This window comes from Saccopteryx leptura, chromosome 2 (assembly GCF_036850995.1).
Source record: "Saccopteryx leptura isolate mSacLep1 chromosome 2, mSacLep1_pri_phased_curated, whole genome shotgun sequence".
In the NCBI taxonomy this organism is placed as follows: domain Eukaryota; kingdom Metazoa; phylum Chordata; class Mammalia; order Chiroptera; family Emballonuridae; genus Saccopteryx; species Saccopteryx leptura.
The window spans coordinates 138,758,594-138,785,081 of NC_089504.1; the positions used below are offsets into that span (position 1 = coordinate 138,758,594).

Sequence of the window (26,488 nt, forward strand, 5' to 3'; positions counted from 1 at the left end):
TTAGTACATATACCTATATTATACATTCACCAAAACACATTTACCACACCACAACACATGGGAGAAAGTGAAGGTTAAGTCAGTTATAGGAGAAATGCATTTTTGATTAACTTGCATAAAATAGGGTTAAGAAAAAGGAATATGCTTTACAATGTGCTATAGTAATGTTTGTCATTTTGTCCTATCATCCTAAACAAAGTGGCAAATTCTGGGGAGGTTTATACAGTACAATGCAGAAACAGTAGTTAGTCACACTGTGGTGATAAGGTTAAGGCAGCAATTTTATGATCCTTTCTCAGTATGATCACATTGAAAAACGACAGAAATGAAGCAGTGATAGAATGGTGAGCTAAATATAGAGAGGAACATTCAAACACTCATTCTCTTATTTTTCTTTTTTAAATTGATTTTATAGAGAGAGGAACATTGATTTGTTGTTCCACTTCGATTGGTTTGATCCAATTATTTTCGCATTCATTGGTTGATCCACTCATTCTCCAACAGCTCCTTCAAGGGGACTCTCCCGTCAACATTTTTTTCACAACCACCAGGCAACTTCAGTTAAGCAACTCAGTGCCTCCGCACCAGTCTTCTCATACCTCTTTTATCAAATGTAATGTGATTATCTCTTTAGGTGCCTCTATCTCCCACCAACCCTCGAGTTTCTCCAGGACAAAGATAGGTTCCATGCCCCTTTGAAATTTCAGAAACTTAAAAAGTGCTTTGGATATTACAGGCACTTAAGGAATAATGATAGGGTTGGATTAGAGCAAGAGGAAAAACAGACCAAGTGGTAAAATCCCAAGACGGCTGGACTGGTTGCCTTTCTCAAATATCTGTAACTGTGGAGGAGTCAGTGGCACTTAATTTCTTCAACTGAAGGAGGAGACCATATCACATGCTGCCTAGATGTATCTATATTTGGCTTGAAGTACTTTTTGTCATAACTTTGAAGCTCACTGCTCTTTGAAGTAAGCATTTGTTGCCATTCTCTAGTTTGAAAGACCCTACCATTTCCCAGGGTGTGACACCTGTCCACTTACGTACATGCCAGCCCCCTAGAGGCACATTAATTCCTGCCCTCTCAGCTGTTTCCAAACCTCTTCTTTAAGAGAACAAAGACTTAGGGAAGAGGAGGGAAGAAAGAAAAGAAAGAAGGAAAGAAAAGGGAAGAAAGAAGCTATGAGAATGATATGGAGGAATAAAGAAATAATAAATGTTTGGTAGAAATTTTGAATGTACCTTTCATAACCATTGGTTTTATATATGTCACATCCAAAGGTTTTCCAAGTGTGAAAATCAGTGAGGTAGAAAACAGATTTGATAGCCAGGTCACCCCGACTCCCAAGCACTTACCGGTCCGAAAGGAAAGCAGGGACGACAATGAGTGTGTAGGAGAGGCTGCATGCAGAGGAGGAGGCTGCTGCTTTCCGGTAATTACAATTCTGTGACTGTCACTTAAGTTCTTTAGAATCTGAAATATCTGGAAGAGTATCTTACTGATTGCAGTAAGTTATTAAATTAGCTTAGCTCTTACACTTCTTGCTCTAATAAAAATAATTTTAAAATATAAAGCATTTTAGGTTTTTTCCACTAAAAGAAAAAGGAAAATGCTCAAGTTTTAGAATCCCTTCCAAGAAAACAATTGTTTCTTCTTTGAAAAAAGATGTGTGTGGAGAAATAGGCCTATAACCTAATAATTCACATTTTTTGTTAAAGTAATCATGTAATGGAAATTCAGTATCCACAGTTTGCTAGTAACTGTTTAACAACCAGCTTTCTCAGGCAGGGGAGCAGGAAGATCTCTGATTTGTAGTGCTTGCCAATTTCTGTGGTATAATTACTCCACCATGGCTGATTTCAAGCTATGAACATGATGTCACGCATGTGTAATTATGAAGAGATGTTGGCGACTGCTCCTGCTGGTTCTAGCACAAATCAGAGTATACCAATTCATTTTTCTCTCTCCTACCTTGGATTTTACTACTCATTATGCTAGTATAATATGGCTTAAGAAAAATGTTGAAATTTGCATGAACACATTGTTTTCCTTATCGTGAAATCTGTGTCCCCCTTCAGTGAGTAACGTCAGCCCTGAGAAGTATGTAATTCCAAAAGGACCTAAATAAAGCATCAAGGCCCATGGGAAATGCTGCTGTAAGCAGGTGTCAGCCCTGTAAACAATGCCATACTTGACAAATATGGTGCACCAGTGCTAGCCCTTCTGAAGGATAAACGTGCATGTTCTGACATAGGAGCACAATCTCACTGTAGCAGCTTCAAGAGGGCAGAACCCAGGCACTGCCACAAGTTCATTAACAAAGCAAACAATTTCACTGAAAAACACTGAAATGCAGATACAATGTCCATAATGAGACCTGGACATGACTGCAAGTGGCCTGCTTGACCCTGTGAGGCTGCCAGACTGTGAAGGGGGGAGGTTTTATCCACATCAGCATAGTCTGTAGCCACGTGACTAACCTTCATGTATCCAGTACCCTACTGAAGAGCTTTGGCTTTGGGAACAGGCTTCCTGGATTAAATTCCAGCTAGTAAGTTGTGTGTGATGGGAAAATCACTTAACTTCCCCAAGCCCTAGTTTCTTCATCTATAAAAGGGAAAACATACTTTAAAATGGTGTCATTCTGATGGGAGTACATTCAGCAATTACAACTTCTGGAAAATGGGTGACCACTAGGGCACTGCATCACCTGAACCACACAAGTCTTTTATTCCTCATTCACAGGGGAGACTAGGGGAAGAAATTGTCCAACAATATCTTTCTCTTTAGATTTTTGCCTTCTCAATATACCTTTCCTGTCGATATAATTATTCTTCTTCATCCAGAACGTATAGTCCTATCCTCCCCACACTAGCACATAATGAACTCCTTTACATGACCTTCATAGTGAACTCCTTTACATGACCTTCATAATGAACTCCTTTACATGACCTTCAGGGCCTCCAGAGTCTGGCCTTGGCCTGTTTTCCAACTTCTGTTTCATTACTTTCCACCACAAATTATAGATACTCTAGCTAGACTTGATCATTCATCTAATGTTTCATGTATTTTCATTTGTGCTCTCACTCATTTATTCTTTTCATTTGTATACTTTATACTTGCTTACCTTAGGCTAGAAACTTTTCTAGGTGTTAGGAATTAAAGATTTTTAAAATGCATAGGCTTGTCTGCATTTGTCATGAAAGCCCAATGTGCAAAAGAAGAGGACGCAGAGATGAGATTAAAAAAAGAAAGAAAGAAAAGAAAAAAGAAAAAAGCGAGTCCCAGGGGTGCTGAATTTCAGTCCCAGCTTTGGAGCCGTGGTTCCTGGTGTGCTTCCTTCACTTCCACAAGTGACTATCAACAGCTCAGCCACATGAGCCAATGAATCCCAACTTGGCATCAGCAAGCTGAGTTGAGCTTCAGCCTTTTCAAATGAAAAAATCCTGACTGATGCCACATTAAGAACTCTGCTGTACATGGTAAGGTAATGGGTACTAGAGAGAAATTTAAAAATGCAAAATGTTTTAAAATGGGTCAAAATGTTTTAAAGGCGCAAAAGTGTATTAAAAAAGCAGTTCCAGCCTGACCACAGGAAACAGAGGGACAGCTGTCAAAGGGAAGGGGGATGAGGGGATAGGATCAGAGAAGGTGAAGGGGTTAGTGAAATTATATATACATAACACAGAGATACAGATAACAGGAGCAGCAGGTCCCAGAGGGAAGGGGGGTGGGAGTTGGGGGACGGAGGCTAAGGGGGGGTAGGTAGGTACATGCGGGGGAGGGTGTTGTATTCAGAGGGACGCTTGAATCCATGTTAACACAATAAATTAAAACTAAAAAAAAAAAAAAAGCAGTTCCAGCCTGACCAGGCAGTGGCGCAGTGGATAAAGTGTCAAACTGGGATGCTGAAGACCCAGGTTCAAAACTCTGAGGTTGCCGGCTTGAGCACGGGCTCACCAGCTTGAGTGCGGAATCACCGACTTGAGCGCAGGGTCGCTGGCTTGCACAGATATGACCCCATAGTCGCTGGCTTGAGCCCAAGGTCACTAGCTTGAGAAAGGGGCCACTCGTTCTGCTGTAGCCACCCCCACCCCCCTACCCCTGGTCAAGGCACATGTGAGAAAGCAATCAATGAACTAAGGTGTCACAACAAAGAATTGATGCTTCTTATCTCTCTTCCTTCCTGTTGTCTGTCCTTATCTGTTCCACTCTCTGTCTCTGTCACACACACACACACACACAGCAATTTCAGTGGACTGTACAAAAGATGGATTCAAGGGAGACCATTAAGGCGCCTCTTATGCTGTTCAAGAACTTAGTCCTTCATCCTTAGAGAACTTCTGAGTATTGAAAATAGACCGCCAGGGCCCAGCTCACCTGGCGCCTCTCCTCCAGTGTCTTTCTAATCTCACTCAGCTGGCATGAATGGTCCTTTGTTGGGCATTCCCGCAGCACTGCGCTCGGACCTCTGACGCCGGCAGTGCATCGGAATCACCCTGAGAGCTTCTGATTCAGTAGCTGAGTGGTGGGACCCAAGAATTCCAACAAGTTCTGGGTGATGCAGATTCTCCTGCTCTGGGGACCCCACTGTGAGAACCACTGCTCTAACACATTTCACGGTAGCAGTATTCTAGATGGTCTGCTCCTCAGCATCCCCTGCCAAATGAAAAGTTCCTAAAGGACTTCCTAAATTAGCCTTGTAAAACTCTCAGAAGCTAACGTTATGTATTACACAAAATTGGCATCTGATATGCACTACTGTGTGATTAACTGTGGAAATAAGAGAACCATCTTAGTATAACAGAAACATCAGTTAACACCCAGATTCCCTTACAGACAACAAAACAAAACTCCCTCGCAAGAGAAAAAATCAAAAGGCAGAATGTATCCTGACTTCTTTGGAATTGCCTAATTTTGATTACATCCTCTATCTGATTTCTTTTTATCCTTGGACATAAGGACAATAATAATTTCCCAATATGAGAAAACTTGATGTAAGTGGACCCTAGAGAAGTTAAGACTAGCACTTTCCCTTCCTCCTGCATGTGTTTCTGTTTCTTCTTGATTTAGTTGGCATCTGATAGTCCAAGCGGAAAAACATTTCAAGCATTTTTCATTCCAGTATTTAGAAATGCTGATCAAAATAACTTCTTTATAGCTGTTCTTATGGTAAGACTTTCTGTCCTGTTAAGCAGTATTGCCTAATAGCTATTTAAAAACACCTAGGGATAAATTTAATCAGGAGGCGAAAGCTTAAGACACTGAATAAGACACACATAAATGGGAAGATATTCCATACTTGTGCCCTGGAACAACTGATACTGTTAAAAAGTCCATACTACCTAAAATAATCTATAGGTTCAGTGCAATCCATATCAAACTTCCAATGGCATTTTTCACAGAAATAAAAGAAAAAATTCTATATGGTAATTTGTATGGAACCACAAAAGACCCTGAATAGCCAAAGCAGTCTTGAGAAAGAAGAATAAAGATGGAGGCACCATGTTTCTTGATTTCAAACTATATAACAAAGCTATATTATTTAAAATAGTATGGTATTTAAAAAGCAGTATGGGTATTGACACAGATCAATGGAACAGAATAGAAAGTCTAGAAATAAACTCACCTATATGCAGTCAATTAATTCACAAGGATTCAAGAATATACAATGGGGAAAGGAAAGCCTCTTTAACAGATAGTGTTGGGAAAACTGGACAGCCACATGCAAAAGAGCAAAATGGGCCTGACCAGCTCATGGCACAGTGGCTAGAGTGTCGACCTGGGATGCTGAGGATCCAGGTTTGAAACCCCAAGGTTGCCAGCTTGAGTAAGGGCTCATCCGGCTTGAGCACAGGCTCACCAGCTTGAGTGCGGAGTTGCTGGCTTGAGCATGGGATCATACACATGACCCTATGGTTGCTGGCTTGAGCCCAAAGATCACTGGCGTGAAGCCCAAGGTTGCTGGCTTGAGCCCAAGGTCGCTGGCTTGAGCAAGGGGTCACTGGCTTGGCTGGAGCCCCCTGTCAAGGCACATATATGACAGCAATCAATGAACAACTAAGGAGCCTCAATGAAGAATTGATACTTCTCATCTCTCTCCCTTCCTATCTGTCTCTCTCTCTCTCTCTCTTTTTTTTTTTAAAAATGAACAAATGGGACCAATATTTGGCACATATAGAACAATTAATTCAAAGTGAATTAAAGACTTGAAACCATAAAACTCCTAGAAGAAAATACAGGCAATAAGCTTTCTGACATTGGTCTTGGTAATGATATTTTGGATTTGACAGCAAAAGAAAAGGCAACAACAATAAAATACAAGGAAGACTACATCAAACTGAAAAGCTTCTGCACAGCAAAGGAAATCATTAACAAAATGAAGAGACAACCCACTGAATGGGAGAACAATTTGCAAATCATATATCTGATAAGGTGATAAGGGGTTAATATACAGAATATATAAAGAACTCATACAACTCAACAGTAAAAAATAATTAATTAAAAATTAGGCACAGCCTGACCAGGCAGTAGCATAGGGGATAGAACATTGGCCTGTGACAGAGGACCCAGGTTTGAAACCCCAATGTCACCAGCTTGAGTATGGGCTCACCAGCTTGAGCACAGGGTCACTGGCTTGAGCGTGAAATCATAGACATGCTGGCTTGGGCCCAAAGGTTGCTGGCTTGAGCAAGGGGTCACTGGCTCTGCTGTAGCCCCTGGTCAAGGCACATATGAGAAAGCAATCAATGAACAAGTAAGGTGCCACAACAAAGAATTAATGCTGCTCATCTTTCTTTCCTTTTCTGTCTGTCTGTCTCTCTCTCACTAAAAAAAAAAAAAAAAAAATAGGCAGAGGATCTGAATAGACATTTTTCTAAAAAAGACATAGAGATGGCCAACAGGAAAAGATGCTCAACATCACTAATCATCAGAGAAATGCAAATCAAAAACCACGGTGAGCTATCAACTCACACCTTTTAGAATGGCTACCATCAAAATGTGAATAGGCAAGTGTTGTGAGTGTGTGGAGAAAAGGGAACCCTTGTGCACTGCTGGTGGAAATGTAAGTTGGTGCAGTACCTACAGAAAACAGTATAGAGGTTCCTCAGAAAATTAAAACAGAACTACCACATGATCCAGCAATTCCATTTCTGGGTATTTATCTGAAGAAACCAAAACCACTTACTCAAAAAGATATAAGAACCTCATGTTCATTACAGCATTATTCACAATAGCCAGTATATAGAAACAATCTAAGTGTCCATCGAAAGAAGAACGGATAAAGGAAATGTGGTTCACACACAAACAATGGAATATTATTCAGCCATAAAAAAGAAGAAAACTCTGCCTTTTTTGGCAATATGGGTGGACCTTGAGGGCACCATGCTAACTAAGTGAAGTAAGTCAAGCAGAGGAAGGCAAATATTGTACGATCTCACTTATATGTGGAGCTGAAGAAAAAACCAAAACCAAAACCCGAAATCACAGATCCAGAGAACAGACTGGTGACTGCCAGAGATGGGAGAGGAGCTGGGGGGCTGGGGCTGCTGGCAAAGTTGTTGAAGGGAATCAAAAGATGTAGATACAAACTTCTAGTTATAAAAAGAAGTAAGTCCTGGGGATGTAATGTATAGCATGGAGACTACAATTATAACTGTATTGCATGTTTGAGAGTTAAGAGAGTAAATCTTAAAAGTTCTCACCACAGGCCCTGGCCGGTTGGCTCAGTGGTAGAGCGTCGGCCTGGCGTGCGGGGGGACCCGGGTTTGATTCCTGGCCAGGGCACATAGGAGAAGCGCCCATTTGCTTCTCCACCCCCCCCTCCTTCCTCTCTGTCTCTCTCTTCCCCTCCCGCAGCCAAGGCTCCATTGGAGCGAAGATGGCCCGGGCACTGGGGATGGCTCCTTGGCCTCTGCCCCAGGCGCTAGAGTGGCTCTGGTCGCGGCAGAGCGACGCCCTGGAGGGGCAGAGTGTCACCCCCTGGTGGGCAGAGCGTTGCCCCTGGTGGGCATGCCAGGTGGATCCCGGTCGGGCGCATGCAGGAGTCTGTCTGACTGTCTCTCCCCATTTCCAGCTTCAGAAAAATACAAAAAAAAAAAAAAAAAAAGTTCTCACCACAACAAAAATAATCTATAACTATGTATGGTGATGGATGTTAACTAGACTTATTGTGGTGATCATTTCACAATATATAAAATAACGAATCATTATGTACCTGAAACTAATATAATGTATGTCAATGTATATACCTCAAAGAAAAAAATTAAAATAATAAAAGCACCAGGTTCAAAATTATTTTTCTAACCATGTCATTAAATTAGATGTTTGTGGATTAAGAGTAACAGGAAGGCTGCTGTGAGACCAGTAGCTGTGGCCGTCGTGGCCATGCAGGTGCAGGTTCCCATTAGATTCAGGCAGACGGTAAAGCAACAGTGGAGCCAAAAAATGGTGGGCCATTCCTTTATTCTAGCCTCGCAACAGCAGGTGAGTAAATATACACAGCGAGAAAAACACTTCCCTTTCACTCAGAGCTCACAAAGCTACTGACACGTCCGGGTTTTCCTAGAACCAAAGGCCCCCACCAGTCTCAGTCATCTTTGGTTCCCCTTCTCCTTGCACAAACTCTGCAAAAACATGACTTCCCCTTCTCCTTCCTTCTTCTCTCCTTAACACTTTTTTTGGGGAAAACTCTTCCTCCAGCAACATTCACCTAACAGTGGCCCTTCCCAAGCAGGAAGGTAATTAGCAATTTCACAGATCACATACTTGGCTTGCTGCTCAGTGCCATTTTCTTTTTTTTGTGTGTGACAGAGACAAAGAGAGACGGAGAGAGGGACAGACAGACTGGAAGGGAGAGAGATGAGAAGCATCAATTCTCTGTTGCGGCACTTTAGTTTCTCAGTGATTGCTTTTTCTTATGTGCCTTGACCAGGGTGCTACAGCAGACCGAGTAACGCCTTGCTCAAGCCAGAGACCTTGGGGTTAAAATGGTGAGCCTTGCTCAAAGCAGATGAGCCTGCACTCAAACTGGCGACTTCGGGGTTTCAAACCTGGGTCCTCCACATCCCAGTCCGACACTCTATCCACTGCGCCACTGCCTGGTGAGGTGGCCCAGCAGCCATTTTTAATAATAAAAGTGAGCAAACTCAAAAGATACAAATTTTACAAACTCATTTGCCCAACACCTGCCTTAAACCCTGTGAGACAATGAAGGCCTGTCTACACAGACTTCTAGGTGGTCAGATCAGCTTTCTGGTTTCTCTACTGGAACTAGCATCCTTTCTCTTAGGAGCTACTGTGTGGATAGCTTCGGAAATCAAACATATCTGGAAAAAATACTCTGTTGAGACTTAAACCTTAAAAATTGTCTCCACATCAGTGTTTTTCAACCACTGGTCTGCGGGAGTCGGTGTGCCAAAAATTTCGTGCTGATCCATGAAAGAGCTAACAACCTCGATGTTGTATGAAGATCATGAGTCTTTAACCATTGGGTCTGTAATCTTCATACAACATCAGAGTGGTAAACTCTTTCACACACTGGCATGAAATTTCTGATGGACCAGCAATTAAAAACCACTGCTCTACACTGTGGTTCTAGTAGAGTGATCTTATAGTATCTCCAGGTAATGGGCTAGAGTTTTAGACAGACATGGATACAGTAATTAAGGGGTGCACAGAGAAAAGGTGTGTGTGTGTGTGTGTGTGTGTGTGTGTGTGTGTGTAGGGGGGAATGAGGAGTGGCATTACCTTAGGCATCCTGTGACATTGTAGAATATATCAAAATCGAGCAAACCATTTGCTTTAGGGTAGTCTCCTTCTGGCCACCCCGAAAAGGGGATGATGATATTCTCAGTCAGGATAAGCAAGGCTTCTGTTATCATGAGATTCTTGAGTTTGTCACTAGAGGACAAATTCCACAGCAAACCTAGAATCAGAACAGTGCAGGGTTGGTTCAGAAGGACTGCTGAACAGATCAGAGGCCAGCACCCCTGGGGCTATGGCCTGTTATAAAAAAGAGTGGGGCCGGGGTGACAACCCCTTTCCCAACTGAAAAAACTTGTTTAGAGCTAATTAGATGACAATGCAAGCTGACCCTCTCTCCCGCTCTCTCTAAAAATCAATCAATAAATAATCTAAAAAAAAAAGCCCAAACAAACCAAAAAGATAGATACATAGACAGAGAAAGGGGGGGGGGGGAGAGTGCTTACAATATAAAACTATGCAGTTTTAATTCATCAGGAATGTGAAAGCAAGCCAGAAATCCCTAGACATTTATTGCTGTTTCTCTTAAACCCCTACCTACAAAGCTGAGCTCATTGAGATAATAAATTCTGAGCTCATCAACAAAGAGGCTTGAAATGATCCTCTTGTTACTAAGACTTCAACATTTTTAAAGGGTCATATTTATTCTCCCTTAGATGCATGGAAAGAATACCTTCCTCTGCCTCCTGCTCCCCACTTCCTGCAACTTCCACCTGACATTTGCCTCCTAACCATGGCAGAAGGCCCGCAGAAAGCCTCCCTACGCTGATGCCTGTTAACAGCAGGCTGAACAACGTCAGCAGTCACTACTTATTGACTCCCACCCAGTCAGAGATTTTTTGTCCTCCTGGAATCTAGGCTGGCAACCTCATGTATTTCTTACATTATAGTCTGGCAGTGAGGGAGAGACAAGAGTGTCTTCTCTATCTGCCAACGTGGATGGCCTCAGCATTGGTCTAAGTAAGGCTGGTACCACATTTACTCATTTAACTTTCCCTTTCCTTTTGAACTCTCCCCACTCCCCAACCCCATTAAAGAGAAAGGCCATCTGTTGGGCAAACAAATTTGTAACAAGTGTTTTTTTAGGTTTGCTCCTTGTATTGGGGCAGCGGCATATGTGTATAGCTATGGAAGGATGTGGTGCTTGCACTCAGGGCGGCAGATTGCAAATTGAGGACTGTCTGCCGTTGTGGGGAGGGGCCACTGTTTGCTATGGGTCCCCCTCCTTGGGGGGCTGCTTTGCTGGGAGAGCCTAGAGGGAGAGAGGGAGTGCTGAGGGGCTTGGGAAGCGGTCTTCCCTGCCTGTTTGCTCATCCAACTGTTATGAGACTTTGATAAACAGAACGGCCCACCATTTTCTGGCTCCACGGTTCTTTTACCATCTGCCTGAATCCAATGAGAATCTGCAGGGCCACAGCTGCGGCCACTGGCCTTACACCATATCAACTCAGGAAAAAATGAAGAAATAGGACACTGTACTTTCCAGGGCATTTGTGAGACCAACTGCAGCTGGGTACTGAGAAAGAACACAAAATGGTCTATACATTTAGGGTTTGTTTTTCTTACAAATTTTTTGCTCAGATACTTCTGGTTCAGTGCAAGGGCTCCACGTCTATTGCTTGTGATTCCAGTGTCTCTCAGGAGGTATAAAGTTGCCTGGCCACCTTTCACTCCTCAGTAAAGTTCCTTGAGCTCACTAACATCCAGAAAAGAAGAAAGAAAGTGGGACAGAAAGAGAAGCATTCTTCATTTCCTTCCTTATTCACTCGCCTGTTGTCCTGTCAATAACTCCTGCTTGATAAATTCACCGCTTTGTCTGCACGAAGGAGAGGTATACAGAACAGTCTCCTTTATGTAAAACGCAAGCATGGCCATCTTGGCAGAATTACCTGGTGATATCATCTCCCCCTAACTTTAATGACTGAAATAATACTCTGTATATATAGTTAATGCTTGGTAATTATTCAAGCATACTTGTTCTTGGCCTGTCAGTTAGAATACGCTAGGCCTGATGCAGTCTTTTGTGTTTACAAAGTTTACTTTGGCTGTACAGGTAACTAATTTCTAAAACAACAAACTAATTTCCACTGCAGCCTGCACTTAGCTTCCTTTAGACATAGCAACTCTGGCTCTGGCGTCTTGTAAGGGCTAGAATTCTGGCTAAGGAGGAGGTCTTTTCCTGATCAAACTAGCACTGGGGGTTAGTCATCAGCAGTGTTGTGTGGTGTGGTGTGCCCCCCCACCCCCGCCACAGGTTTTGCAAGACAATGACTTCATTCCTCCCACTTCCTCTAAAGAGGCTCCAGAAGGGAGAAAGAAAGGATTAAACTCCAAAGGTGGTTGGAAACAATGAAAGGCACATCTGAAGTTGAGTTTTGGTTACTAAGATACAAAATAAAATTAAAAAGAAATGAGAGAAAAAGGAAAAAAGCTTCCTGTACTAAATAAGCAAATTAAGAGTCTCTGCTTACGGTGATGGTGATGGCATGAGACTTGAGTTGGGGTGGTGAACACACAATACAGTGTACAGATGATGTGTTGTAGAATTGCACATCTGAAATCTCTTTGATTGAATTAACTAATGTCACTCCAATAAATTAAGAAATAAGTCTCTGCCTGCCAGAGAGAGGCATAATGACATTCCCCCTTGTATAAAAGACCACACAGGCAGTCAAAGGAAAAGTACACCTTACAATAAAAGCCAGAGAAGATTTATTTGAACAAGGGAGTGAAATTTTCCTTCAACATTCAAGCTTGACATGCAATTACTATTCCTACATTATTTCTATGGTTTGTGATGTTTTTAGTATATATAATTTAAAAATTTTAAATGTAGGATATTGTATAGAAATGTCATGCCTGCCAAATTTCTGTATGGTACAAAGCTAGGAAAGAGCTTAAATGTTCCCTCGAGATATGAGATCATAAACTCATATATACACACCCTCACACATATGCACATAAAATCAATAAATGACCAATTACAAATTGGGAAAATAAGTATGACAATATGAGACAAAGAGTTAATACTCTTAAAATACAAAGTTCTTATAAATTACTAAAAATTAGTATGACTAGAGTGAGATCGGTTGGCAATGGGGGAAGGTCACGTGGGGAACCAGGCCTGGGAACTTTGGTTGGAACCGCCCACACCCATGAGCACCAAAAGAAACTTCCCAGAAGCCCTTTGAAAAAGAATGACTGTCAGCCAATGAAATTTCGCCACATCATATCAACTTGACCACCCTAACAACCCTATAAATTACTCCCACATGGATCCCCCACAAGTGACTTCTCTGGCCCCTGTCCCCTGGACCAGAGAACCTCGTCTGGGAAGTGCTCTACTAAATAAAGCTTTTGCTTATCCACACTTGGTGGCTATGCCCTTCCTTCTTCCTCAGTGGGGAAAATACCTTACATTTGGTGCTGAAACCCGGGAGGAGCTTGAAGCCTGTTGGGGCCACTCCTCTCCCCTTCCCCTCTGAGGAAGAACCAGGACCTCCGACTTTCCACCCACTTTGGCACATGATGCGGTAAGTCCCCTGCCTCCAGCCTTCCCCTCAGTTCTTTCTGCCGAGACTCCCTGTCCGTAATCGCAGCTGCGTCAGGGACACCTATTATCTGTTCCGAGTGTGTGTATGCCTGTGGAGACATCCCGAACACATCCACTCTACTCAACCGTTTGGTGACCAAAGGCTGAGTTGCGGAATGCCAATTCTCATCTCTGATCACTCCCAGACTGAGGGTGGCCCTGGGGGCACAGAAATCTAAACCTGATTCAAAAACACTCCTGGAGTGCCTTATCCAAAATCTCTCCCTCCCTAAAGAAGAAGAAACTGTTCTTTTTATCCACTGTGGCCAGGCCACAGAACCCACTGAATAATCAAACCAGGTGGCCTCCTGAAGGGACTTTCAATTTTAACACCCTCACCAATTTAACTATTGCCAAAAAATTTGGAACTGGTTGGAGATGCCTTACATTCAGGGCTTCTAGTATTTGTGCTCCCGTCCTAATCTCTGTGCCGCCTCTTCTACGGCACAGGCCCTCTTTGGCCAGAGAAACCTCAGCTAAATCCTCCACTTCTGATCTTTCCTCCTCCGCCGATCCCCAACTCTCTTCCCCTCCTGCACGGCTCCCTCCATCCTATCGGGCTCCTCTCCCCCCTTCTCCGAATCCTGTTTCTCATTCACCTGCAAATACCAGTCCTTCTTTCTCCTTCCCTGCTGGCCAGGAGCCTCTCCCTTCTCCGCTGTGTTCTTAAGCCCCTCCCCCATCAGGCCACCCTCCACCGGCCATCAGCCCTCATGCGGGTTTGCCAACCCCAGTCTTCTTGCAGGAAGGCATGGCCTTGTCCTGCCTCTGGCTCCGGCGTTTCCGGCCAGATCTGGGTGCCGGGCTCCCCAGGAGCCTGCCCTCCTTTTATTCTCAACCCCCAAGCCCCTATCCGAGACCTGGTGAACATGGCATTTAAAGTTTTTAATAGTCGCGGCTAGTAGAAAAAGGCTGAAGCTGTTTGCCAGGCTCGCATGCAGCAAAAGGTAATGCTCCAAATCCAGACTCTTGTGGCAGCCCTGAGGCCAGCACAGCAACAGGGGCAAGGCACAGGAGGTGCCTGACCCAAGTCCGGGCCGCAAAGAGGAACCCTACCAGGAGCTTGCTTGAAGTGTGGCAAGGAGGGTCACTGGTCCCGGCAGTGCCCCTGCCTGAGGCCACACACTAAGCCTTGCCCTGACTGCAAGCAGCCTGGTCACTGGCAGAGCGATTGCACCTTTTGGGCAACAGGCTCTTCTTCAGCGTCTCCACATGGAGGACAAGCCACTCAAATGGGAGGCCCAGCCAGCCAGGCGGGCCCACCACTCGACTCCTAGGCCTCATGGACGACCGACACAGCCCGGACTCGAAGACCCCCATCACCCTCGCCAAGCCCAGGATAATGTTGCAAGTAGCGGGTAAGTCCATCTCATTTCTTGTGGACACGGGGGCTACCTTCTCTGTTTTGCCATCACATTCTGTACCTCTAGTTCCCTCACGGGTCTTGGTTATGGGAGTGGATGGGACCCCTTAATTTCCCCTTTGCACGCCACCCCTGACATGCAGTTTGGACGGAATCCCCTTTTCACACTCGTTCTTAGTTATGCCCTCATGCCCTGTACCCCTTCTGGGTCGGGACATTCTACAAAGTCTTGGAGCCACTATCCTGCTGAGAACATCTTCCTCACTACCAAGGGCTCCCCCATAATCAAGACTACCCTCATTTCTAACCTTGTCTCTCACCTCAAGCTTGCCCCCACGCAGGACCGCTGGCAGTCGGAACCACTGGGCCCTACCCGTCTCCGGCTCACTAAAAGGTTGGGCCCTGCAGATCCTCCTGTTGCTCCTGACCCTCCCACTGAGAACCTGCAGCCAGAGTGAGTTCAAGCAGGGAGCAATGCTGTTCAATGAGACTGGCCTGATGGAAGAAAGCATCGGGGTCCTCCACTGTCTGCAAAAGAAACTGCACAAGGACCTCTCCTCCCACAACCCGCTTAACTCCTGGGGGCAGTCACCCATTCTGACCTGAACTGCCCCTATCCTAGGTCCTCTTCTAATTATCAACATATTACTCATATTTACTCCTCTTTTTAAAATTCCTATGGGACCGCATCCACGAAGTTTCTCGAGTAACAGATGCTCCTACACCCATATACATGACTCCCCTCAGAGCCACCACCTTCCGACCTCCCTTTCCCACAACGCCCCTAACCAGCAGGAAGTAGCCAGATGAATAGCAGCGCCCCTATCTAACACAAAAGGTCAGAATGTGAGGTTGGTTGGCAATGAGGGAAGGTCATGGGAATTTTGGCTGGAACCGCCCATACTCATGCGCGCCAAAAGAAACTTCCCAGAAGCCCTTTGAAAAAGAACGACCGCCTGTCAGCCAGTGAAATTTTGCCACATATCAACCCGACCACCCTAATGACCCTATAAATTACCCCCCACGCGGATCCCCCTTGCGCGACTTCTCTGGCCCCTGTCCCCCGGACCAGAGAACATCATCCGGGAAGCTCTCTGAATAAAGCTTTTGCTATTCCACACTTCGTGGCTATGCCCTTCCTTCTTCCTCAGTGGGGAAAAATACCTTACAACTAGTACAAAAATTAACTCAAATATAAAAGATATTAAGAGTCTATTATACACAGGAATGCATGTTCTCTAGTAACTGAAGAAATGCAACAGCTAGATATCATTTTTTGTGACCGTAGGAGGTGAAACCAGAACTAGTGGTGGAAATCTCAGGAAGGAGATTTTGGCTCACTGAAAGTATAAACTTCTAAGAGAGCATTGAAGAAGAGAAAGAGCTGCTTGTAAGATCCAGCTCTATTGCCAGTGGAGCTGATAAAAATTAGCTCTTTTACCAAAATATCGATAAGAGGGTTTTATTCTGAAATCAGTTTTAGACTAGACTAGCCGTTTCCAAATGAGGCCAGTGGCAAATCAAAATCACATATTTCTGGTCTATATCCCAAAATGAATGAGCCAGAATCTCAGGATGAATTCCAGGAATTCATTTTATTTTTTTGACAGAGACAGAGAGAGTCAGAGAGAGGGATAGGGACAGATAGATAGGAAGGGAGAGAGATGAGAAGCATCAGTTCTTTGTTGTGGCATCTTAGTTGTTCGTTGATTGATTGTTCATTGATTGTACTCTCATATCTGCCTTGCCGGGGTGGGGGTGGGGGCGCTACAGCAGAGCGAGTGATCTCTTGCTCAAACCAGAGACCTTGAGCTCAAGCCAGCAACCTCGGGCTTCAAGCAAGCAATCTTTGAGCTCAAGCCAGCAACCACGGGGTCATGTCTATGATCCCACGCTCAAGTCGGTGAGCCCAAGCTCAAGCTGGTGAGCTGTGCTCAAGCCAGAGACCTCGGGGTTTCAAATCTGGGTCCTCAGCATCCTTGTCTGATGCCCTATCTGCTCCACCACTGCCTGATCAGGCCAGGAGTTCATATTTTAAAACTAATTCCCATTTCTTGTATTGGGAAACCAATGGCCCACAAGACTCTGAATACATATTGTTTCCAACAATCTGATCTTAGACTCCCTGACATAATATTTAGATGTTAGATTTTCATTTGTCTTGCCTTTAACTTCTGGTCAATTTATTCACAGTGCCTAATTTCAATTATTATAGTTCTCTGTTGCAGCTGGTCTGTCTGTAATTTCTATCATTAAGATTTCATTCCAGCCAAAAAGAGAGAGAACTGGATTCTACTAAGAGGTATACTTTGAATAATGAGCAATAATGATAATTGCATTATCCAGAAATGTATTGCCAACTGTGATATTTGCAAAAAAATTGCTAACAATAAAGGGATCTTATAGATATTAAAACCCATGTTTTATTAATATTGCCCTCTAGGACTGGAAGTATAGCTATTTAAGTCTGCATAACAATTAGGTAGCAAAACTTGCAAATTTTATGATTAAGTGAATCCTTATCATCGGTACAGGAGAAGGGGGAACAGGACAAGGAGGAGAACTGGGTTTTTTAACCTTGTTTTTCAAGTGATCACAGAATATGAGGATTTTTTTTTCTTTCTTTCTTTTTTTTTTTGTATTTTTCTGCAGCTAGAAACGGGGAGAGTCAGTCAGACAGACTCCTGCATGCGCCCGACCGGGATCCACCCGGCACGCCCACCAGGGGCTATGCTCTGCCCACCAGGGGGCGATGCTCTGCCCCTCCGGGGCGTTGCTCTGCCGCGACTAGAGCCACTCTAGCACCTGGGGCAGAGGCCAAGGAGCCATCCCCAGCGCCCGGGCCATCCTTGCTCCAATGGAGCCTGGGCTGCGGGAGGGGAAGAGAGAGACAGAGAGGAAGGAGGGGAGGGGGATGGAGAAGCAAATGGGCGCTTCTCCTATGTGCCCTGGCCGGGAATCGAACCCGGGTCCCCCGCACGCCAGGCCGACGCTCCACCGCTGAGCCAACCGGCCAGGGCCCATGAGGATTTTTTTTAACAATCTCCTTTGCATGGATATACTCTTCCTTTCACCTAAATGCTGTCAGTTTTACATAGAATATCACATTATCATAAAGGCCATTTATTCCAAGTCATAAATAAACCAAGGGGACATTGTTGCACATTACAAATGCAGAAAAAATAGTACACACTTTAAGAAGGTGCATAATATTTTATAGCAAAATGTTTTTGATATTTTATGAAAATACAGCAAATAAATTAAATTATTTCCATAAAATAATGCAGAGGTTAATATGAATTTGCAACAAATTTCTTTGGCAGTCATTCCCTGACTCTTCCTTATGCAATATTCAGAAGAGGGATAAGACTCTCCTGCTTCAGCCTGACTGGTGGTGACATAGTAGATAGAGTGTTGATCTGGGATGCTGAGGCCCCAGGTTTGAAACCCCAAGGTCACTGGCTTGAGCGTGGGCTCATAAAGCTTGAGTACAGAGTTGCCAGCTTGAGTGTGGAGTCATTAACATCATCTATAGTCACTGGCTTGAGCCCAAAGGTCATAGGCTTGAAGCCCAAGATCAATGGCTTGAGCCCAAGGTCTGGCTTGAGCAATGGGTCACTGGCTCAGCTGGAGTCCCCCAAGTCAAAGCACATATGAGAAGCAATCAGTGAACAATTAAAGACCCCCCCCCCCAAATACTTCTCATCTCTCTCCCTTTTTGATGGTCTTTCACGTGCAAAAAAAAAGAATCCTCTGCTTCTTTCGATTCCTACCACCTGTCTGATTTAATCCAAAGCAGAGCCCTGCACACTACAGTCAGTGCTCATTACTCAGTGACCTTGAAGATGAATCTCTGAGACTTGTATGTACTGTTCTTATTTCAACGTACACTACCACACTCACTGTAAGGGAGGGGGAACAATCTCATGGAAGGCGGGAATCTGATCCTGAAGCGTTTTCATTGGAAGAGGGAAGAGCTTCCCTCTTTGGTACAGAAAACACCAGAAAGGTCAGTGAGTTGACATTCCCTACAGCAAACAAAGCTCTGTTACTAAACTTCTTAGGCATATATATATCTGATGGTTATAAACTGATGGTTTATATATATAAACTGATGGTTCTTTTAATAACTTGGTCAGAAAAGTCAAGGTCTTACCTGAAAATAGATCTGATTCTCTTATTTATATATAATCTAAATATTCCCAGGCCACAAATCTCTCTTTTTATATATTTGATCAGACAGCCAGAGTTGCTGAGAAACTTACATGAGCACCACATTGTTACTGCAATAAACAGACAGGCACAAAGTAAGTGTCCACCTAATAATAAAGGATGCAAAGGTAGTCCAGAGAAGCCCCTTCCTTCAAAACTAGGGGTGAGGGTGGGAGGGGCTGACAGTAAATAATGGAGGGATGGCATCTGACAATACTTCATAGAAGTGATATTTGAGACAACTAGTGAAGGGCGAGAGGGCTCTCTAGGAGTGGAAGAGGACACCAGTCCAAGGCAACAGTGGCAAAGATATCAAGACAGAAAGGAAACACGGCACAGACCAGCAGATCCTTTAGGATTGAGAGCTTGGGATGGATGAGCATGAGAGGAGACAATGCTCCAGGGGTCACCAGGCTCAGATCGCAACATCTTCGGGTGGTATGCTACAGATCACAGACTTTATCCTACAGATACTGAGCATAATGAGACAATACTTTCATTTTAGAAAGAAATCACTAGCAGAGTGCTGGAGAGGCGGGGAATATGTGATACTGAATCACAGAGGTCAGGTATGAGGCTACAGCAAGAGCAGATCAGAGGGAGGAAGGCTTGAACCCAGGCAGTGACAAGAGGAGAGAGGGAGTGTCAATGAGGAGTTGGCAAGAGCTCTTTGAGCTGTAATCCTCAAAGACAAGGCTCTTATCAGAGACAGGTAAAAGTTCGTCATCCCCTGCCCTCATGCTATATGTAGTAGACACTTTTTTTTTTTTTTCCTGAAGCTGGAAACGGGGAGGCAGTCAGACAGAATCCTGCATGCGCCCAACCGGGATCCACCCGGCACACCCACCAGGGGGTGATGCTCTGCCCATCCAGGGCATCGCTCTGTAGCGACCAGAGCCACTCTTGCGCCTGGGGCAGAGGCCACAGAGCCATCCCCAGCGCCCGGGGCCATCTTTTGCTCCAATGGAGCCTCGGCTGCGGGAGGTGAAGAGAGAGACAGAGAGGAAGGAGAGGGGGAGGGGTGGAGAAGCAGATGGGCACCTCTCCTGTGTGCCCTGGCCGGGAATCGAACCCGGGACTTCCGCACGCCAGGCTGACGCTCTACCACTGAGCCAACCGGCCAGGGCCTAGTAGACACTTTTGATAGAGCAAAACACCCAGTAAAACTGGATTCAAATCTGGGCTTTGTTCTTTACTAGTTTTGTAACCTTGGGCACTTTACTTAATTTCCCTGAACTTCACATTGATCGTATGTAAAACATCAATAATGCCTTATGGAGAGGAAAGGAGAAACAGAGATGAAAAATGAAAAGCCCAAGTTTAGAGACCCATAGTAGAGGCTCAATAAAACAGACAAGAAAAGATTCACATATATGGTTACTCACTTTGTGTTTCTAAACAAAGAAGCTTCTGAGGCCCCGAATGACACTTATTTAACTTTTCTATTTGTAGAGCTAAAGGAAGTGATTTAGAAGGATTTGTATCAAACATTGAAAGTTCAACCCAATTCAATGAACATGCAATGAACACCCTCTGGAAGGAATATTTTGGCTTATACTAGAAATCCTGGGACTTGCATAGTCAACCTCCATTTATCAGCTCTGTAGATTACATGAAGATAACCAAATGGTTTCTGTGGCATCAATACCACAGAATGTTCTCTGACCTTAAGTTTCCTATTGCCTACACAAGAAGAGGAAGCCCGGTTCAATGGATTACTTCCCTGACACACACCCCTCCCAAGCGTTGTAGCAACCACGGTACCCTAACTCCAGTCACTCTTATTGGCGCTTCTATTCAATGACCAGCAGCTTCTTTCTGCTTCTCTGCTGTGCTAGTTGTGATGTACACATTGCTGGGAATAACTTTCACTTTCCTTTAAAACACCATTTAAAGCCTATCCCTCTTTAAAGGTCCACAATGAAACATACCTCCTTCATTAAATCTTTTCTTTTTTTTTTTGACTCATAAATATGGGACATGTTGGCAGAAAGGTAATATGGTACAAACCTCCATATAGTTTTATAAAATTAAAATATATCAAGATAGAAAAAATTTGATATTCTAAGATACAAATGAGTAGAGGACATATAACATTTCATAAAAGAAAAAAAGAAACTTGTTAAAGTGGGGATGGCATAAGTGCAGTATATTCAATTTAAAACCATATTTATGAAGTACCTCCTTTTTACATAAGAACACTGTCAACTATTACCATTAAAAAAAAAGTATATAGCCTGACCAGGCGGTGGCGCAGTGGACAGAGCGTCTGACTGGGATGTGGAGGACCCAGGTTCGAGACCCCGAGGTCGCCAGCTTGAGCGCGGGCTCATCTGGCTTGAGCAAAAAGCTCACCAGCTTGAGCCCAAGGTCGCTGGCTCGAGCAAGGGGTTACTCGGTCTGCTGAAGGCCCACAGTCAAGGCACGTATGAGAAAGCAATCAATGAACAACTAAGGTGTCACAACAAAAAACTAATGATTGATGTTTCTCATCTCTCTCCGTTCCTGTCTGTCTGTCCCTGTCTATCCCTCTCCCTGACTCTCTCCCTGTCCCTGTAAAAAAAAAAAAAAAAAAAAAAAAAAGTATATATATTAAAAGGGTTAACTTCTTTGGGTCTTAAGTTTCCTCATCTGTAAAATTGAGATTTAATACCCAATAATACCTAAAAATAACTGAAAACCTAAGGCTTGGCTTATAATTAAATTTCAAAGTGTTTGTGTATCACCTGGGACACTGGAGATACTTAAAGCTTCCCCAAGACAATGCTACCGATGACTCCGCCAGGAATGCTCCCTGCACGCAGTGATGTGGCAGGGAGCTGCCGCAGAGAGCTGACTGCGAGGCAGGGAGGGTGGCCCGAACGTGGGTGAACCACCTTCTCCTCTGCCATATGCACTAGTTCTTCAAATAAAACTAGCCTCCCTTCTCTGTGCTTCCCATATTTCTAAAATCTTTGCTTGAATTCTATCTGATTAGGTCATATTTTCAATCCATTGGGTGGAAAGGAGGTATTTATTGGTTCAAATCAGTATTTGAACAGGCTGACCAGGCAGTGGCGCAGTGGATAGAACGTTGGACTGGGATGCAGAGGACCCACGTTTGAGATCCCGAGGTCGCCAGCTTGAGTGCAGGCTCATCTGGTTTGAGCAAAGCTCACCAGCTTGGGCCCAAGGTCGCTGGCTCAAGCAAGAGGTCACTCGGTCTGCTGTGGCCCCTGGTCAAGGCACATATGAGAAAGCAATTGATGAACAACTAAGGTGCCACAATGAATTTATGTTTCTCATCTCTCTCCCTTCCTGTCTGTCTGTCCCTATCTGTCCCTCTCTCTGACTCTGTCTCTGCCACAAAAAAAAAAAAAAAAAAAAAAAAATCAGTATTTGAACAGAAATATGAAGTACAGAACTGAAAAACATATCCAGTCACTCATTTTTTTTTCCTTTTTTGGGGGCAGGGGGGTGAAGAGCTAGGTGGGCTAGGGAGCTGGCATTTTAAGGAATTCGGGTGATGGAAGGATTGAAAAATATAGTTTCTGATATTTTGACCAATTTGACTAAATTGATCCTCTACATCAGGACACTATTTGACTCTCCAATTTATTTTCTTTATATAGATTTAGCAAATAGAATGTTGCGTAAATGATAAAAAAAAATTTGGCGTGGTTCTTGTTGGGTTTCTTTCAGAATGTTTTGGACTCTTGGATAATATTGGAACCCCAAACATTCTCAACATTATAAAGTTCGCTGTTAGTGAATTTATGCAGAATTTTCATGCAGGGAGTCTTGTCAAGAAGTTGTTTTAAAGACATGTAGTCAAAGGTGCATAGACTTTGTAATTAAAAATATTAAGCAAAAGCCTCAGACTAATTTCCCAGTCAGAAGAAAAGGAATTCAAACTTAACTTGAACCTGGGGTCTAGCCAGTGGGCAACAATGTTCTTTGAAAGCCATCTGTCAAATAACAATGAGCCCGTCAATTAAATTTGTTCCAGGAAACTTCAGAAAAAAAGACGATATAACACATCTAGCTGTGGTGCACCTTGTATGCCCTGTAATGTTTGGTAAGCTACCTGTTATTTGTTTTTTAGTCTCCAGGTCTCTGGTTTGCTTCAGCACCTGCAGCAGCCGAGGTACCCCGTTGAGTTCAGCTACCTCCAGCTTGTTGTCGTTGTCTTCAAATACCAAGTTCCTCAAGGCCCCACACGCGGCTCTCTGAACGTCTTCATTCTGAACTTTTAGGAGCTGCAGAAGCTTGGGGATGCCGCGAAGCTGATTAACCTGAGGAAGAAGTGGATACATATTCATATTTCAGATATTTATTAATTTTTATGTGGTGTAAAAACATTCAATGAGATATAAATGAACAGGTAAAGCTGATTTTAACTCCCATCAATCAACCACTATGTGTGGTACAACCTGAGACTCACAGCATACAATGTACTCCTGCTGTAAGAAATCTCTAATTGAGGAGCATATGATGAATTAGGGAAATTCAAACAAAAACCTATGGCTCTGGCCAGATAGCTCAGTTGGTTTGAGCATCGTCCTGAAGCATAGGGGATGCCAGTTCGATCCCCAGTCAGGGCATATACAGAAACAGATTGATGTTCCTGTCCCCTCCTCCCCTCCTTCTCTCTCTCAAATCAATGAAAATAAACATTAAAAAAAAATCTTATGGAAAAATGAAGGAAAAAGTTAAATGATAAAGGGTAAATCAGTGATAGCTAACTGGACAGAGTTAAGTGATAGCCCTGGCTGGTTGGCTCAGTGGTAGAGTATCAGCCTGGCGTGTGGAAGTTCCGGGTCCGATTCTGGCCAGGGCACACAGAAGAAGCGCTCATCTGCTACTCTACCCTTCCCCCTCTCCTTCCTCTCTGTCTCTCTCTTCCCCTCCTGCAGCCAAGGCTCCATTGGAGCAAAGTTGGCCCAGGTGCTGAGGATGGCTTCATGCCTCCAAGTCAGGTGCTTGAAATGGCTCTGGTTGCAACGGAGCAATGCCCCAGATGGGCAGAGCATCGCCCCCTGGTGGGCATGCTGGGTGAATCTTGGTAGGGAGCATGTGGGAGTCTGTTTCTCTGTCTCCTTGCTTCTCACTTCAGAAAATAAAATAAATAACTACAATAACAATAAAACAAATTTTTTCCTCCTCTTTCTCCTCCCACTTCCATCACTAGGAAGAATAAGCACAGTGTTAAGAGTATTACATATATTATCTAATCAATAGCTTGCTAGAACTTTAAGAAGAAAGTACTCTTTTTGGTCCCTTGAGGCTTCACTGTAATGGGGAGTAATACTTCCTTCGGAGGAGACGTTTGCAGAACAGGAGACAATGGAAAGGTGGACCACAGCAATTTCGATGGGCAATGTCTAAAGCCATTCGAATATTATAATGACAAGGCTAATGATAAAGATTTCATTTCAGCCCTGGCTGGATGGCGCAGTTGGTTAGAGCATCATCCGGAAGCACAGACACTGAGGTTCTGATTCCCAGTCCGGGCACATACAGGAACAGATCGATGTTCCTGTCTCTCCATTCCCTCTCTCACTAAAATCAATCAATAAAAATTTTTTTAATTAAAAAAATAGATTTTATTTCATAGCTATCAGTTAAATCTGGTCTAACAGAATATCTATTTGATCACTTTATCTATAACCATTACTATTTTACCTTAAAAGCAGAAAGGCACAATTTATTTTAAAACAGGCCTATGTTTCCCTAATTTAGTCAAATTCTATTACATCGTTGGGTTTTAAGGTGGTTCAGCTCACTCCATAAAATGCCAGCAAGACTAAATCTTCACAGTAGCAGCATAAACATCAGATGCAGAAAGAAAATCCCTTGTCCTGAAGGTAATTTGGCAGCTTTGGAAATATTACTTAACTTAAAATTTATAAATTGCCTTCTTCAAAATACGATATGAAGTGGCTTACTGACCACACTGCATTTCCAGCTGCGATGCTAGCATTAGTGAGAGGTGGCCCACGGCAGCTTCCACTGCCCTGTCTGGGAGCGTGGACACGGGCTTCTGTGTGAAAGCCTTCTGACCCGTTCTCTCAGCCTGCCACCTCGGTCCCCATGGCTTTCAGCACTTGCAGACACACCATGCTCAGATAAAGGCTGAGACCTGACTACCGTTCCACTTTACTGTAGATTTGACTTCCTAGTGTCTGGCACCTACCCCACATTTAAAAATAGAATTTAGTTACTTTAATCCTTTTTATCAAGCAAATGGATAGAAATCATACCAAATGCATAAAGATGATCCCAGTCCCCTCATTGCATAGAACTAGAAGGACACTGGAAATGAATTCTGTATATATTAGAACCAATGTCACAGGGGCTGTTCTTGCCCCTTTAAATTTAGGGCAGCAGCTGGAACCAGAGAGGTCACATCTGTTTCCCAGTTACACTAAATCCTCAGGGGATTTGTTCTCTCTTTGGGGTTAGGAAAAAAGATAAAGACTAACATGAATGTCTCAGAACTTCAAAGGAGCTTTCATTTGAGATGGTTTCTAAATATATGAAAGGGCAAAATCACATATTAGAATTTTAACTTTTTCTTGGACTCTATTCTGATTCTCTTCCCTGCCAACTCTAAAATAATTAAGTGATCTGGATTTGTGGTGGCAAATTCTCAGAGGGAACAGACAGCCTCTGTTGGGCAAGGGCCCCCTCGAGCCTATGCCTTTGCTCTCACTTCCTTTCCTGCTGGGAGGGCCCGGCCCCCACTGCCTCTCACCAGCAAAGCCCTACTCATCCTGCAGGAGCCAGTTCAAATGTCACCTTCTCTGTGAAATGTCACTCCCCTTCTCTTCTTTCCCTCCCTTTAGAATTAATCACTCCTTATAAAATGGTATAACCTTCAGGAAGGCAATTGGCAATTTATATCAAAAAAATAAAAATCTTCATAAGGAACCAATCTGAAATGCAGACACAGAATAACACACAATAATAGTACCTACGTTACTCATAATAGTGAAGAAGAAACCATAAATGGCCAACAACAGGGGAGGGTTGGTTAATGATTACCAAGCATATCCATGGGAGAGGTAGGACAATGTTCAAACTGACAACTATTGTATTAGTCATATAGTTTCCTCATCAGTCAGAGGAAGATTAGCTACTGAGGAAGATTAGCTACTGTGTAAGATTAGCTACTACTATCACCATTAATACGCCATCATTAAAATGCCTACAAACTATTAAAGTTATGAGAAAATGCTCATGATATACTGTTATTAAAAAAAACTGAGTTCCCAGCTGGTGGTTCAGTAGATAGAGCATCGGCCTGGCATATGGATGTCCTGGGTTTGATTCCTGGTCAGGGTACACAGGAGAGGTGACTATCTGCTTCTCCCCCTTCCACCTCCCCATTCTATCCCTCTTCTCCTCCCACAGCCAGTGGCTCAATTGGTTTGAGCATGGCCCAGGCACTGAGGATAGCTCATTTGGTCTGAGCATGACAGCCTCAGGTGCTAAAAATAGCTCGGTATTGGAACATTGGCCTTAGATGGGGTTGCTGGGTGGATCCCGGTCAGGGTGTATGTGGGAGTCTGCC

The 26,488-nt window shown here is 43.7% G+C and overlaps 1 protein-coding gene across 1 annotated transcript in view; it reads right to left on the reverse strand.

Annotated features, from left to right (window-relative positions):
* PKP2 (plakophilin 2) overlaps nucleotides 1–26,488 on the reverse strand; it is a 99,524-nt gene that overhangs the window by 36,874 nt on the left and 36,162 nt on the right. The window contains exons 5-6 of the mRNA XM_066368940.1: nucleotides 23,000–23,207; nucleotides 9,752–9,929 (exon numbers count right to left, since the gene is read on the reverse strand). Of these exons, the coding sequence (XP_066225037.1) occupies nucleotides 9,752–9,929; nucleotides 23,000–23,207 (386 nt within the window). The remainder of the gene's footprint in view (nucleotides 1–9,751; nucleotides 9,930–22,999; nucleotides 23,208–26,488) is intronic.